General features: G+C 40.6%; 1 protein-coding gene across 4 annotated transcripts in view; it reads right to left on the bottom strand.

Moving 5' to 3' along the window:
• LOC105830687 (agrin) overlaps positions 1-16,758 on the bottom strand; it is a 569,188-nt gene that overhangs the window by 14,609 nt on the left and 537,821 nt on the right. For all 4 annotated transcript variants that reach the window (XM_036292157.1, XM_036292159.1, XM_036292158.1 and 1 more), the window contains 8 exons: positions 16,048-16,142; positions 11,038-11,167; positions 10,130-10,363; positions 9,194-9,490; positions 8,822-8,971; positions 7,491-7,751; positions 5,986-6,132; positions 5,500-5,736 (listed from right to left, as the gene is read on the bottom strand). In XM_036292157.1, the coding sequence (XP_036148050.1) occupies positions 5,500-5,736; positions 5,986-6,132; positions 7,491-7,751; positions 8,822-8,971; positions 9,194-9,490; positions 10,130-10,363; positions 11,038-11,167; positions 16,048-16,142 (1,551 nt within the window). The remainder of the gene's footprint in view (positions 1-5,499; positions 5,737-5,985; positions 6,133-7,490; positions 7,752-8,821; positions 8,972-9,193; positions 9,491-10,129; positions 10,364-11,037; positions 11,168-16,047; positions 16,143-16,758) is intronic.

The following is a 16,758-nucleotide window of genomic DNA, read 5'->3' as shown; positions in this document are numbered from 1 at the left end:
GGATGAGTACGAATAAATGCAATTTCTTATTTTCTAGCTTTAATCTGACAGATCTTTGCTTTTCTTCCTCTTATAGGAAATGGGAGAAAAGAATATTACATGAAACTTCGCTGGAATTATAATCGTGTTATCCGACGGAGAGTTTTGTTTGAAAGAAAATCCATTTCAATTAACGCTAAAGTATCAAAGTGTAAGACATCGTAATTGTTTACACATCTTCATAAACAAGTGTCGCGCGTTTTTACTTTAGATTTTCGATCAATTTTATTTTCAGATCAGATTCGAATGCTTCAGATTAGAATCAAGTTACCTAACATGATCAAATTATACCGTGATAGCGCGCGTCAATGTCCACAGGGCATTTATAGAAAACTCCACAGCGCGTTCTATAAAGTTATCTCATTTCTCCATTATATCTTATTTCCATTTGCGTGGAGAGGATTCGCGTCACTCTGGACGCTCGGACGCTCGAGGAAGAGCGCGACAGCAGCGGCGTTTCTCTAAATAATGAAAATCGAAAAGCTAATTCTATCGGCGCGGCGTAACGCGAAACTGTTAACAGGAGTCGCAGCAGCCTTAATGGGATTTTAATCACTTTCCAATTGCCACGTTGTTTCCTGGTATTGCCCGCCGAGGACTTCCGCTATTTTTTTTTCTCAACAACCCTCCCTCTGTTTCTCCCCCTCTTTCCCTTGAACCCGCGTCTCTCGCGCATCTAACAATTCGCTTATTTGTCTCCGTATAATCGATTCGTTTATTTACTTCCGCCGCGAGAATGGAGCTTTTCTCGTTTTCTGCACGCTGTCGTCGCTGCAGAAATCGCTTGCGGCTATTTAAGGAGAGAGGACCCCACCCTCTCCCGCCGACCGGACCCTCGAGAGAGACAGGATACGACGCGGAAATACGATCTAACATTTTACGATTGACGGAATCTCTTTCGCTTTCCGCTGATGGGGATTTTTATCAAACTTAGGATGTGTTCATCTAGACATCTGACGAGATGTGTCTAATCGAATGATTGGAAAAGGAATTTAATTAACGAATTTTCTTTTTAACGGAACATGTAACGGTGAAATAATATTTTCTAACGATCTAATCTGCAAATCTTTTCTAGATCTAAATCCGTTTTTCTTTGCGAGATAAATGTCGTATTTTAATTTCCCCGCCGGATAGAGATGGAACTCGCAATGTTAAATGACGTGCTTGATATTACAAGTGCTGGATTACGCGACTTATTGAGCACGGACCGACTCGGGTTTCCGCGATACGGCAGATTACACTAACTCCCTACGTTGTTATGTCGATTTATTGCTTTCCTCGGCGGCAATTTATTCCAGGATGTTCCTTGGATGGCGACGCGAACATTTTCACATGAAAAAGTAAACGTCGATCGCATCCGCGCGATCTGCCCGCCTTCATCCTCTCGGTTATCCGAGAGGTGTGCGCGCGCGACCTCGATATTCCCCGCTTTCCCCGCCGATAGAGTGACGTGATCATCATAACTCGCCGCTTGTGTCAAGCGTATCGCTGGATATCCGGTAGCCCACGTCATCCGCCGTCGGTCTACAAGATCCTTCGGAGGGATTTCCCATCGGCGTGATGGATTTTCTTCTTTTTTTTTGCGCGCCGGGGAAGCTCAAAGAGTCGGCCGTCGCGAGAAATTACGGCATGCATTATTTACCAGGATCCAAACTGCCGGCGTCCACATCAGCGTGTCATCCAATTCCCCCCCCCCCCCTTTACTCCTCCCCTGTTACTAGTTGTCGACTTCAAGTCTGCCTGTTGACGGGCGAAGACGAGGCGAACAAGGAGAAGTACGTCGAACGGTAAGGAACCCTGTGACCACCCGGCGGTGAAGTCGGCGTACACCCGATGAGACCGCTGGAGCGAACTCGAGGGGATGATGATAGGAGGTGAATCGGCGGGAGGGGGAATCCGCGAAGACGGCGTAATCTGATTTATGTTTGATTTTGGAGGACGAGCCCCGAAGAGGAACTTTTTAAGAGATTGACTTTCAGCAAGGAAACCCAGACCGGGACTGAAAGTGAAGACGGAGAGGAGGTAGGGAGGGAGTAGAGGTGGCAAGGGCCAGGGAGGACGGGAGGGAGGCTGAGCAATCGAAAATAGGGGTAGGGGCTTGCGAGGCGAGCGAGAGAGGAGACTTTAATAGATTCCGACGTTTCGCTCCGCGAACTTTGTCAGAGGTTCGGAATATCTTGAGAAGTGAGAGGAAACAGGAAAAGAGAAGGAGGAAGGGGGAGGGAGGAGATTCTCTCTTTCTTCCGTACTTTTTGCGCAGTTTATCGCGGCGCGAGCTAGATTCACCGGGTCTGATTGAGTCGGGCACCGAATTTAATGCCGGAATAATCAACGGTCCGCGAAATTAGATCGCGATCGCGCGGGTGTCTCTCCTCTCTCTCTCTCTCTCTCTCTGCCCAGAGTTGTTTGTAATTAGTTGAGAAACTCTCCCGTTAATGATGCGAATGCTCGTTACATCTATCGTCGGGCTCCGCAGGCGGAGACGATCGATTACCGCGGTATCGGAGTAATCACGCGGGTGAGCTTCGAGTTTTCAGGACAACATAATTTCAATTGTTCGGAGAACGAAGAGATTGAAGCGAATAGAAGAGGGTCTTTCTGCTGCAAGCGAAAAGGCCAGACGCAAACTATTGTCCGTTGTAAATCTTGCCCGACGGTCATTCGGTCATTCCTCGTCGTTTCTTTTAACTAACTTCAAAAGAATCTTCTTTTGTAACATCTTTTACATCGTCACGGAAAGAACTTAAGTTGACTAGAATTCTTCTTCATCGCCGTGTGATAGATGACTTGGAACCTGTCACTTAATTGCTTTTATTAAAAAATACAAGCAATTAAGTTGCTTCTTTGAAAGCTTAATTTTGATTTTATCTTCGGCAATTAAAATCGTGGAAACATTTAATACAGGATTTTGCATACTACAATTAGTGACTGTCTTGTGATATCAATGATATTCTTGACGATTTGCCATTGTCTCCTGAGAGATAGGGTATCAAATGAAAATCTGATAATGTTCTGAGAGAGTGAATTTGAACCTGAATCACAGAAGCAGACGCGCAGCTTTTATCATAGTTATTTTGATGATTGAAGAAAGTTATTTTCAGATCTGTATTCAGCTAAGTTTTTAGATACTTCAGCAAAATCGTTCTTTCCTTGGGGACTTCCGAATTTCCTCCCGCGAAGAAAATAATGTCGGGAAATATCGAGTAAAACTCTCACGACCGACAATTTCGGCTAAAACTTTGTCGGCCGTATCTCTTTGTGGAGGAATGGGGGAGGGTGGAGGGAGGGAAAAGAGAGTTATGCGAGTCACGCGGATTTAATGCTCGCGACTGGACCACCGGATCGCCGCTAGTTACCGTTCTGGATGTCGGTTCTTCTCTTCTGGAGACACGTCCCACGGGCGCCACTTAAGACGAGATCACCGCTGGAAGTCCGCGGTGATTTAGTTAAAACCACCTTCGGCGCTCGCTTCAGTTTCGCGAGTTAACGTTCGCCAACTTTCTTTACGTGCGAACGCGACGGTCGGTACACCTCCGGGGATGCTTTAACACGAATCCGACCGGGCGAATTTAGTCGCACACCTACATTCGGAGGCTACGCCTCCGTATCACTTTTAGGCAATCGCAATGAATCACCGAGCAATTTAGAAAAATCTTGAAAAACGCGAATATAATTACCTGTACATATTTAAACCTAAACGTGCCATTTTAAGAAATTAATTAAAATAATAATTAGAAATTAAAATAATTAAATAGATAAATAAAGAAGCGCCGACTACGATATAAATTGGATCTTAATTGCTCTCCCATTTCTCTGTTTAGTATTTTTTTATGTATAAACTTTAAGTACATTTTTTATTTTATGAACTATGCGTCGAACATATTCTGAAAAATATCCCCGGTTGAAGTAATATTTTTGCAATAAATTATTTTAGTGTTTTAAGGTGTTTACAGTATCATTATTAAGTTAACGATCAATTTAATTCGTGACATCATTTCCAACTTATAATTGCATTTCAAGACTGACAGTATTCGACACGAAGTTTACAAAATTGAAAATGTATTTAAGATTTATATATAAAATGATATTAAGGCATTAAGTTGGATTGTAATTCGTGCTTCTTTATTTATTTGTGTTACAAGATTAAAAGCTCTATAAAGTTATTAATATAATGAAAGTTTGTATATCATCTCCGTTAATTTCATTGCTTTAGATATTTTATTTCATTCTTGTATTTTCAGTCGAAAATATTAATGCGATAAGTTGGGTGGTGATTGCAGTAATTATCTAATTGCAAATACTTTGATCATGACGCTTCCGTAAGTAAATTATCTTGCAAATTCGTACCAAACTTGAACGTAAGTCTATTTACTTACTTTGCTTCCTTTCTTCCTTGATTTAACGTTCAATTTGGCTTTGTTACGTTGCATTCGTCGCGATTCGTATTAATCACAAGTGTTATTCACGAGAACGACGAGGACGTGCGGTTGGTTAAGAAAGCAAGCAAAGTAGTAGGTGCGGTCGTTTCGATGCGGTGGGTGACGGGTGCGGGGGTTACAAACATATATATACATGTCAGTAGAAACTTGATGAGTTTATTATAACGTTTGGATATACAAAGTGGACTATTGTGGTTAGTTATTGTTCTAGGGTAAGCTGGGGTGTTTTTATTTTAATCGGGCTCTTCCGCGAAGGGAGAGTTTACTGACGCCGTTGTCTCGTTTATATTTTGCTCTCGATCTCTCTTCTAACAACGTCCTCTATTTGAACAATCTAAATTGTTATAAACCGATGTCACAGAGTTATCGCGCGGCCGTCCGACTGCTCTGTTAGGCCACGATTCTACTAGATCGTTATTGAGGGACTCTTGTTCTTGGCGTTAATTTCACGTGTATCTATAAGTTCTTCCTATTGTATACAATTTTTTTTACATTTCTCACTCCTGAGCGATATGATTGCCATTGTTGGTCCTAACTCTTATCTAAATTCTCCAGATATCTACAAAACAATGAAAGTCGCAGATTCAGGTTGCTCGAGCAACTCAACTTACAACAATACGATGCAATTTCATATCGTCAAAGACTAACTTTAACTCGACAGACTGTTTCTTTCTTTTCTATTTGTACGTGCTTCAAATTCAGTTCTCGAATATCCTATCGCCGACGCGTTTCTCTCTGTTAACATCGCTACATAATTAGGCATACTCTTCTCGACTACCGAAGAGAAGTTACGAGTACCGTTTTCGCCTATCTAACTACGGAGTTGACTGGCGACCGCAGTCGCCTGCAATTTCCTTTCTAAGGGGAGAGTATACAATCCCGTTTGAAAGCCGCGGCCGTTCGCGATTTTTCGGATGTGCTTTCTGCCCGGGGCTGTGTGTACGTGTATGTATTCTTTTTGTCACTCAGTAGCGAAGGACGAAAAGCGACCTGTTCGGCGGAGTACGTTCAGTGAACCCACCTCTGCAGTGGCCGAAGGCCTGCGTGACCACGTCGGCCTGGTGGCCGCACGCGTACAACCGCAGTTCGCACTCGTTGTCATAAGTCTGCCCGTCGCTGCCGCACACCGGTACGGACGGGACGTCCGCCGGGCACGCGGACGGACAGACGCAGTGCACGCCGCCGATCTCCGTGCAGTGGCCGCCCGAGTAGCACTCCAGCTCGTTGCAGCTCGTCGGCACGGGCGGTATCATGTCCGCTGCGGAGCAAAGCGGATTATAGCGCGGACGTTAACGGAATTACGCCGTCGTCGACATAGACATGGAGGTCTACCCCGCGAACGCGGACCTTAAAACGCCATCTTGGCATTGATCACTCAAGAGATAAAGAGCGTTTGACGCGGGAAAGTTAGGGAACTGTTGTTGGGGCAAGTTAGAACAAGTTATAAATTTTAAACGGCGTTTTTTTGTATTGTATGATAAATTCAGACGATTATTATGTGTGATACCTGAGTAACAGCCAGTAGTTGTGAGTATCTTGTTATGGTCGTTGCAGATTGTGCACTTTTGACCCTGGATGTCAGGCTTGCAGACGCAACGTCCTGTCATCTGCTCGCAGTCTTCTCTAACGGAACCAAATAGTGAGCAGCCACATGCTACATTCAAAAAGAAAAGAAACTTGTATTAATTTCCCACAAACAATTAATAAAGTGTATAAAGAATATAAAACACATTAAGTTTCAATAAAATACATCAGTTTAATCACACATACATACAAAAAAATAAAAATATTGTATAAATTGGTTCTAATAGATTTTCAAATTATATAAATAGAAGAATATTAAATCAGACATTTATTTTATCTATCACATTCTAGAGATAATCTCAAAATAATCAGAAATTCTGATGAATGCATCTTGTATGGACTTCTTGTTGGTATAACCAAAACATTTTTCTCAACAAACAATCCAACAAAAAACGTCTGTTCAAATTTTGAGGGCAAAATAAATGTTTAAAAAATGTTTTAATTATTTATATCACCGAAACGCTTTAGAAAATTATTGTACACGTCCGTATCTATATGAGAACTGCGTTAAAATAAATAGAACTGTCGATATTTGAACAGCATCTCACGTCTAGCCCTCAAATTTCAAGTTTTCCGGGCAAAATAATTGTTTAAAAAATGTTCTAATTAATTATATCACCGGAACTTTTTAGAAAATTATTGTACGCGTCCGGAACTATATGAGAACTGCGTTAAAATAAATAGAACTGTCGATATTCGACCAGCATCTCATGTCTAGATCTATAAATACAAGTTTTCCATCAAGATAGTTGTTGAAAAATACTTTCTAAATTTTTTTAATTAATTAATTTTGTCTATTTGAGATGCCAGTTACACCAAATCCACGTGCGCAGACGCATACGCATATATACGTATGTTTTGTAACAAAAAATTTTTTTTTATTAATTTATTCATCAGAACTATTGATAGGACGTCTCTAAATAATAGAACTCTATAGATTTAGTCTTCTCTGTGGCCGTATATTTGAAATACGGTGAGATGCTATTATGTGATTTTGGAAGTTAGCATCTCATTTATAAAAATTTAAATAAAATACGTAATTCAACGGAACTATTGTTGAAACCTATCAAGAACTGTAGAACTATGCTGGATGCAAGTAATTCTGCAGTATTTTTATGAGATGCTAAACTTTGAGATGCTAATTTCACACACGTACATGCTGGAGCAATTTGAAAACTGGAATCATATTTGTCCAAAAATTTATAGGAAATAACTATTTTTATTCTAGTGTATTTCTTTTGTTAACATTAGTAAAAAAATTATAAAATTAAATTTTTCTAAATTTTTCTCTCAACGCAAGAAGAATATATTCTACGATAAACATATATTTTACATAAACGCTTGTGACGACACATTCTGTGAATTACACTGTCTGCGATTACACGAACGGAGAATCGTGTATAGTGTATAAACTGATCCCAATCTTACGTATGCATCCCTGATGACCCTCGCTTATCTTCGGCAGCCCCCAGTAACCCGGCATACACCTGTCGCACTTGAGACCGCCCACACCCGGCTTGCACTCGCATTGACCGGTTTCCGGGTTGCAAGTATCGGACACGCTGCCGAGCCGGTTGCAGCCGCACAAGCTCGGACAGCCCGCCCCGTCCGGACCGAGCGCGATGGTCTTTCCATCCGGGCAGCAGCCGTGCCACGAGTCTTCGCATTTTGTCACCTGGATACCGTGAACTGAAAAACAAAGGCACGCAATTGTAAGCGTCGCGAAAACTTATAGAGACACGTTGATCCTGTGGCACAACTTCCTTGCGGTCGAGGGAATCGTGAGATAACGTTTATGAACTGCATTGAATGCAATCGTAATAATTTAATACACTGTGTGCATAAATAACTATAGATAGAGGAAGACCAATACTGGCATATCAGTTTGTTTTTAAACAATATTTTTTAAATAAAAGCTACAAATAAATCTTTAAAGACATAAGTGTAAAATAGGAAGTGTATGCCTTCTACCAGGTGGTGCAGCAGTTTTTATAATTTTATATTAATCAATTAAATTAATTTCACATTTTGTAATATATATTAATATTCTTATAATTTAACAAAAAAGAAAAGTCTGAAAAATTGCTCTAAAATTAACTTAGTAGGCAACAATTATTCAGACAAAACTCAGATCTGTATAGCAAAGGAGTTAATTATACAATAAATTGATGAACTAAGACAGTTTTGTCATATATAACATATTTCTATGTAAATAACAATGTTTACAAAACGAAGAGATTAGAATTAAAAAAAAATTAAAAAAAATAAAAAAAAATTAAAAAATAAAAATAATTTATTTAAAAAATAGCGATATAGAACAATTTATTAGAAATAAAATTTATTTGTTATAAAAAGAACATACTACACAATTAGGATCTATTCTCAGTAACAAATACTGCATTATGAGAAAAACACAAAGGAGAAAAATATTAACCAAATTAGTTTTAAGAAGTTATAAACACGTATAAAAGAATATATTTACTATAACTGTGCAACTTGCAAAAAAATCATGTAAACTTTATTCTCGTTTTTTGAAAAATTTGTTTTTAGCAGATTTTATATAGTCACAAATGAATTATAAGTTATAATTTCTTTAATTATTTTTAATAATCTAAATAGATCGTGTTTTTTTAACTGTTTTAATGCAGTGCAACTTTGAATTTCTGAGAAATAATTAGGTGCCAGTATTGGCAAGTTTTCTTATTTATCTGAATAAAATGTTAAGTAGATATTGGACCAAAAGTCTTTCTTTCTCTGACCTTTCTTGCAGCAACGAGCGAATCGCGTTGTCTGATGGCAATAACTATTACTAGGACAGTCTTTGCGTTCTGGTCCACTACCGCAGTCGTACTCTTTGCCTTCGGAGTCCGTCAATGGAGGATCACCGTTACAAGGCTTGACTTCCATACCTGCGCGAACATCGTCATATGAGAAGAAGAATTTTTCGCTATTCTACATCACTACAATAATTTACAAAGTCGAAGCGATTTCAACGTTGAAAAAATTCAAGTTAAAATCCGTTAGAGAGTACAAAGCGTAAGAAAAGCGTAGGGAGTGAATTGTTATAAGACAGCTTCGTCCGTTTGTCGCGTATCCGTTCGATCGACTGATCGTCTCGAGTATTTCCGAACCTTGACAGAGGTCGAGGGGTCGCAGCCTGAGCTCCTGCTGCCTCTGGCAGGCCTCCATCTTCATGGCGCAGAGGGAGGAGTAGATCCTGAGGTCGCTGCCGCAGACGGGTCGCATGTTCTCCGCCGAGATGGAGGCGCAGTCGAACCTGCAGCTGCACCTGGGAAATTTGTCCGGGCCGAGCTCGCAGGTAGCCTCGAAGTCGCAGTGAATGTCCTTGCACGCCTCGCGTTCTTGCGTGCTAGTCACGTCTGTGATGGTGGTGACCACGCGAGTCAGCGCGGGCGTCGACTTCGTCGCTGTTAGAAGCGGTTTAGAAAGCGTCGGTTAGATCAGCGGTTCTATCGTTAGAGCGCGTTAGGCAAGCGAACTGTTAATGGCATGCGGTTAACGTAACTCATGGATCAGCGTTAGGGGATTCTGACGCCCTAATAATAAGCGTCTCGCTTGCCGATCGCGAGACCCCGATTAGATCCCGAGCGAGTTATGTATGTTCAATTACGTCGTCGTCTTGTGTATGTACGGGAGCAACTTCTAAAGATTGCAGGCATGTGCGAGATGTCTAAACGTCTTTGGAACTTCATAAGCGTCTCGCGCCTCGAGCGTTGCGCTCAAAGGAGTTCCGGATCGCGTTACGTCAGACGCCCAAACTCGTTGTCAAGCCACAATGGCTTTTCATTACGTTGCCTCGAGATGCTCAAGCGCACCAAGTATCTCCAAGTGTTGAACGTTAAACGTGACGGCAACATCGCTGCGACTGATCCCGCATAATCTTAAAGTTAAATTGTAAAATTGTGTGGGGCTTGATCGCGGGTTTTTTCGAGACGCTGGCATCTTCGCCATTGAAATTCCAAACGGTTACATATCGTGCATTACGCTGGTTCCAAATGAAACTCGCGCGACATAAGGGACGTGTATGTGTAATTTTGATAACGTACTCAACGCCGCCGCGGCCAATCTCTCGCTGCAGTCTCCATAAAATATGACGTGCAATGCCGGCAACTTGGGGTCCCTGCCGCAGGCCGCCCGCTGCAGCTCGCACTCGGACTGATAAGTTTTCGCGTCGCTACCGCAAACAAGCTCGCCGCTGCTCTCCGGGCAGACCTTCGGACACACGCACACACCCGCCACGCAGTGCGCCCCGTGATCGCATTTCACCCTCACGCACAATTCTGGAAAACACGTTCTCTTCTTAACTAGCAGCTCTTAGAAGATTGGTGTGTCACTATAAAATTTGCGCTTCCAAAACGACTGGACGGATAATTAAAAGAAATTTATATACGTATTGTGTATGCAATCAGTAAACGCTAAGATACCGAAGGAATGCACGGAAAAAGCACAAAGGTTTTGCTAAAACACATTTAAAGTTTATCTGGAAATTAATCTTGTTAGTTCAAAATAATTATTTGTATGCTCAAGCTGGTAGCTAAAATATCAAAACATTTCACAGCGTTGCTTAATTAGTCCTTCACATTTATTTTAATAGTCCAAGAAAATTATTTCCAAACTTACATCTAAATGTACATATAGTTGTACTTTCAGATACTTTAGCAAAACCATTTGTCCGTGTACTATTCGAAAAACATACAAGTCCATGAATCTTATTAGTAGGTTTTACTTTTGTTAAAAAACTTCAACACAATATTATTAATATAATATTTCCGTTATTTATAAAGTATTAGACACTTTATAATTTATATTACAAGTATTATATATTATGTATAATATTTTCATAAATATCTTTTGCAATCAAAAGGGAAAGAAGATCGTTCTATTTGGTTAAGGTACCGTCTAGACATTATCGCGTTAGCTTACGTTTACAAGGCACATAATATATGCTGCTTACCACAGGCACCCACGTAGGAAACGTTGATGAGGGTCTGGCTCGTGCACGACGCCCTTTTCAAGGCGCATTCGTTATCGTACGTCACTCCGTCAGATCCGCAAACTTTTTCCGCGCCCGGCGGTTCCTTCACCTGCACATAATTACAAGTTTGATTTTAATCGCAATAATAAATGTAATTATTTATGGCAATGTGAGATTAAGATAGTTGGATCTTGAAAATAAAATTCTTACAGTATTCATCGCGGAAAGGATGTTAGAAGAAGTATATACATACATATAGCTTCGTATAAATAAAAATGTGGCAATTCGCTTGGTGTATTTTCTACTTCTATCCTTCTCTTTCATATCAGAAACGAGAATTTGCCTTTAAAGGAAAATCCTTGAAACAAAACAAGACCGTAAAGGAGCAACAAAGAGAATAAAATAAAATAAAAAATACAAAGGAAATTTCAAAGTAGAAGTTAAAAGAGGAAGAACGCGCGCGCGCACGGAAATGCGTGTCCCTCACTTGTTGCGCGATACATGGGTGCTGAGGGATGCAGGGGTACGTTTGACGGACAGTAGAGCGAGGCTGGGAAGCGGAGGAATAAAGGCCGTGCAACAATAGTACAGGAAAGAGCGAAACTTAATTAGCCCGACCGTCATATTCGCGGCTCCTCTTGTTTGCTTATTACCGTGCGCGTTTCATGCACTTGCCAGCTCTCTTCGTTGGTCGGTGGTACGGTTATATATTGGTCAGGTTGCGAATATACAGGGTGTTCGAGTAAAAACAGTTCGATCAGCAATAATTCGTTCCTTGATTGAAATTTAAGTAGTAAACTAGACTTTTTTGCGAAAGCGCAAATAATGTGACTTTAATGCGTGTTAACGTGCAATTAATTTGGATCCTTCTTATTTATACATAAAATGCAAAACATAATTATCTATTATTTCTTATTAATTGTATGATAATATTAAACAATAAATTTATAATAATATTTTAAGCATAATTAACTGCAATAAACTGGCAAAAAATTAATGGGCCGTCACGGAAATAATTTATTTATCGAGTAAAGTGTGTCCTTTTTTTCATTCAAAATATTTAACATAACTGTGGAAGTAGACATTAAAGGAGAAGTATTTTTTATCTCATTGAAATTCGTGGGAGAGATATACGCGTGGATGGCCGCGCTTTCGCGGTTTTGTGACGAGAAAGACGATGATTATTATTACGGCCGTTCAAAATGCAACTACATCCGGTATGCGGGTTGGTGAAGCTTCCGCTACCTCAGCCCAAGCTCACCCCTTTCAAAAGGGAGAGAAAGAGACGGACAGAGGGAAAGAGAGACGTCCGTGCGCGATTTAGTTGGTTCCCTGTTAAGTTTAATTGACGTCAGTCAGCTCATTTTCTGAGGTTAATCCGCGTGCATACGCGGGCCCGTGGTTCGTGTTTCATTAAGAGGATTATAGTATATGCGCCTGATGCACGTTGTTCTCTACAATTATTCCGCCTCGAATTAGAAATAAAATGATCTGCTTAAATTCATGATGTGCAGAATGTCTTCAACTCTCTTAATTCTGAAATGGGAATTGAATCGCATTGCGATAACGTCCAAGTGTGTCATGCAAATCGATACTTATCTGTGCAGATTTTTTGTTAAATCTCTATCGGTTTGTATACTCTGCGCAAAAAGATTGGAAAAATTCAGTGAATTTTAAATAGTCAAAAACAGCCAATATCGACATTGGTCTTCTTTTGAAACAACATCCAATTTTATTTCTCGAAAATTAAACATCGAGCTCTATTAATACTGATAAAAATTGATTCCCCCGACGTTGAATCCGCTTAAATAATTAAAGAATAAACAAAAAAAATTTTATTCATAACTTTTCCTACATAAAACTTGGAAAAAATCGAATTCTTCAAAAGTATATAAGATTAAAATTTACGAGATTTTCTTTTTTTATAAATATTATTGATAATATCAGGTTATTTTATGTTTGCAACGTCTTAAAATTATTTTATTTGTATTTTTCGCTTTCTTATTCTTTTTATAATTTTAAGCGATTTTAAAATAAAAATCGGGATGTAGCATAAATTGGTATAACTGTTGATAAGAGCAGTACAAGATAATAAAAATTACATAAAATAAAATAAAAAAACACAGCAGTGGAAAATCTATTAAGTTAGTAACCAAATATAATCACAGTGTTTTATATTTCTAAAGTTTTATACATTTTTAGTTTTTGTTCAAAAAATGCAATCCAAATTAAAACGAAGCAGTATGCCAATAATAGCGCGACGAAAAGGATTCTAATGCGCGCGTAAGAGGTTCAATATCATAATTCCAATAATTAAATAATTTAACAGCCAGTCGGCCGCGTAATTGGCCCCGCGTCGTTCTCCACGGAGACACGTTTCGGAATTCCCTTTGCGGACAGAGAGATCACGTCGTCGACTCACTGATACTTCTCAATAAGCATCCGTGACCGAGTGGCGAGTGGACTTTCTCTCCCGGAAGAGTACCTTGCGGGAGTCGTCCGGTCCTCCGGCACGAAGCCTGCCAATCTAATCCCTTTCTCGACTCTTTTTTCCCCTCCCCCCGACGTTGAATGCATTCCTTATTCCTCGCCGGATCTCCTCACGAACGGCCACGGAACGACATCGCAGGAATTCGGAATTGTTCGCCGTCTCGTCAGCAGGACGCTCTGCGAATCGTGAAATCCAAGCCGTTCCGCCTATCACCGCTCGAGATCGGCTGAATTTTCCGCGGAGCCACTATCTTGATGAACCAACATGCTTCCCATTCTGAATGCACGATCACCGTGAGGGGGAAACGCGAGAGCCAGGGAGAGAGAGGAGAGAGAGAGAGAGAGAGAAACTGTAATATCTGCGCGTGCAACCGGATACGAAAAATTATTTATCGGAAATCGATCCGGGATAGGCAAATAAATCCGCGGAGATTGAAGTTCCGTGGAAACGAACCGGATTTTAATGTATCAGCGCGCATCAAATCGTTACTATCAAACGGTTTATTAGCGGAAATAATGTAAGCATGGCAGAACCATCTCAAAAGTCCCGAGGAAATAAGCCGATCCGCTAAAAGTTTGATTATTCCTTACTACACTATTTTGTCGCTTCGTACGCGAAATTTATTTTTATATGGATCAAGTATAAATTTTCGTAGCAATTGATCTTATTCACTGTTTAAAGAATTAAAATTGTAGTCACATTATTGTAAAATTGCTAAAGAACAATTTTATTAATAAATTGTATTTTCACTTGCACGTGTAAATGTACATCTACACCTTTAACAGTGGATTCTAAAATTGTAATTTTACATATTTTTTTTAGTTTACATATTGTGGAATTAAACGTCAAAACAACGATTTGTTATATTTTACAGTATACATGTCGCGAAAATAAATGCCATAACAATAATTTTTCGTGCGCGCTATAATTTACGTAGTATTTCTTCTCTAAATACATACATTGTGTGAGTATATGTGTGTGTGTGTGTGTGTGTGTGCGGGGGGAGGTTTGTGTCAAGAGACAGAATGCATCGGACACACCTGGCGGAGCCGCGCGAATGACGGGAACAAAACGTTAATTAAATTTCTTTCCTCACGCGCGCTTGCTCCTCGTGTCGCGGTGACTTGAAACACCGCTAAAATTTTCAACGTTTTTTTTTTTTGCGAGAGAGAACCATTGACTATTGTCGGACGTCTAATGAAACATGAAAACGTCATTCACGTCCGCGGGGGAAGCGTATAATAAACCGACGCGACGGCGCGCGTCGCCGCGAAACGCCGGTTGATGGAAAGTCCTGAAAATAGCACATGCAAATGCATCTCGATCATGTCTTTTCTCCCTCTTCTCGCTCCCTCCCCACACTCGCTACCCTAACGAAGCGGCTTTCTACTCTCGTGGCGCGCAACATCGAACACGGTCTTGGGGGAGAAACGCGAAATATCGCCGCTGGCCGAGAAAATGCATACACGGAGTGCAGGCGCGAGCGGGACATTCATCATTCGCGAATGAATATTTTACGTCAGTTACGCTAACGAGCAAGCGGATGGCGTGGCGAATCGCCACGAGCATCTCGAAATGACGACGGTGAGATTGCAGCGCGTGATCGTGCCCCGTGTACGTATTTCCATTCTTCGCGGGAAAATTCATGTCGACCTTTGGCTAATTATATAGACGCAAAATTGATTATATTGAAATGCAGAAGAAGAGGAAAGAGAGATCGTCACGAAGAGTCATTAGAAGGGAAAATATTTTTCCGTTGGCAAATTTGAATATCGCTTTACGATTGTAGATTTGTTACATTACACATATGGTATGTATTTATATATTTTTTAGAAATATGATTCAATTTAGTAATACGATTAATACTTTTTTAAAATCATAATTTCGTTAATTTTGCATAAATTAATTTTAACATAAAATATAGATTTTTATTACAATTATTACAATAATTATAAAATAAACGCATTCAGAAGATTCTTTTATTTTTCAGTCACAACAAAAACTAGTTTAAAAACTTAGTTAAAAGAATCACCATAACTATGCGGCAAATATACGTAATAAATAATACAGCAATTTATTGAATTTGGAATTTTGTAAGAGGCTGTCAGTCTCTCGATATATTTTCGCGAAGGCGCAAACAAGACAGGCGCGACATTTATAAAATTTCGGTGATCGAAATGGCGCGAATGCAAATGACAATTCTGAATGATCCGAACACTTGATTTAATATTCTATAATGTGCGTCACATGCGCTCCCCTGGTATATTCACGGTCGCATTATTCATTAGAGTATTTGTAATGCGTTTGATGGCGTTAAGAGTCATTAGGAGGAGAAATATTTTTTCGTTGGCAAATTTGAATACACATAAAATATTATGTAAAATGGTATGAAGAGAATAGAAATGTAGGCATTTTTAACAAAGACACCGTTAAAGAAAAGTAAAATTAACTATTGCTATTAAACACTTATGTATACTTCATTAATCATGCGGACTCACCAAAGTTTCGCACTTCGACGGACAGACGCATTTGGATTCTCCGTTATCGCTTTCGCACTCGGCGTAGAATTCGCACACCTTGTTCTCGCAGCCATCTGTGAACAGATCGGTGAAAATTGAAAATCTGTGCCGTCCTGTACGGCGGCCGCGTGTGGATTTATACGGGTGTAGATTCTATAACACACATTTCTTCGGTATCGTGACACTCGCCGGGGGCCACTAATCACGCGCCCGCCCATCCCCGGCGGAAGCGGACCGGCCTCTGACCGCCTCAGGATAACATTAATAAAGATTCGCGCGCGTATTTGCATAACGGCATCCGTTTCGAATGGAATTCTCATGGCGGCGGATGGAAGGAGCGGGGGCCGAGAGGCGGGACAAGTGGTCGAGACAAAGGATAATACCGAAATGCGAGTCGACGAAAGTCGGGGGAGGATGGGAAGAGTAAGGAGAGGAATGATAGAGAGCGGTGTTGATCTCGCCAGTCGCGAAGCTGTCTTTGGAATTCATTGAAATCCACGGCGGGTGCGAGGAAGGACGGCTAGAGAGGGGGGGAGAAGCAGGCGGAGAGCAAACACGAGAGAGAAAGAGAGCTTCACCCCCGTCGTTGTCGACGTGTCGATGACACTCGCGGCTTGGGGAGGGTGACTTCCTCTTCTGGCTTCCTTGAAAAATCTCAAACACACCGCGAATCGTCGCGCGAAGCGTGAC

Source organism: Monomorium pharaonis, chromosome 9 (genome assembly GCF_013373865.1).
Source record: "Monomorium pharaonis isolate MP-MQ-018 chromosome 9, ASM1337386v2, whole genome shotgun sequence".
NCBI classification, from domain to species: domain Eukaryota; kingdom Metazoa; phylum Arthropoda; class Insecta; order Hymenoptera; family Formicidae; genus Monomorium; species Monomorium pharaonis.
This window is presented reverse-complemented; position numbering and strand designations above follow the sequence as displayed.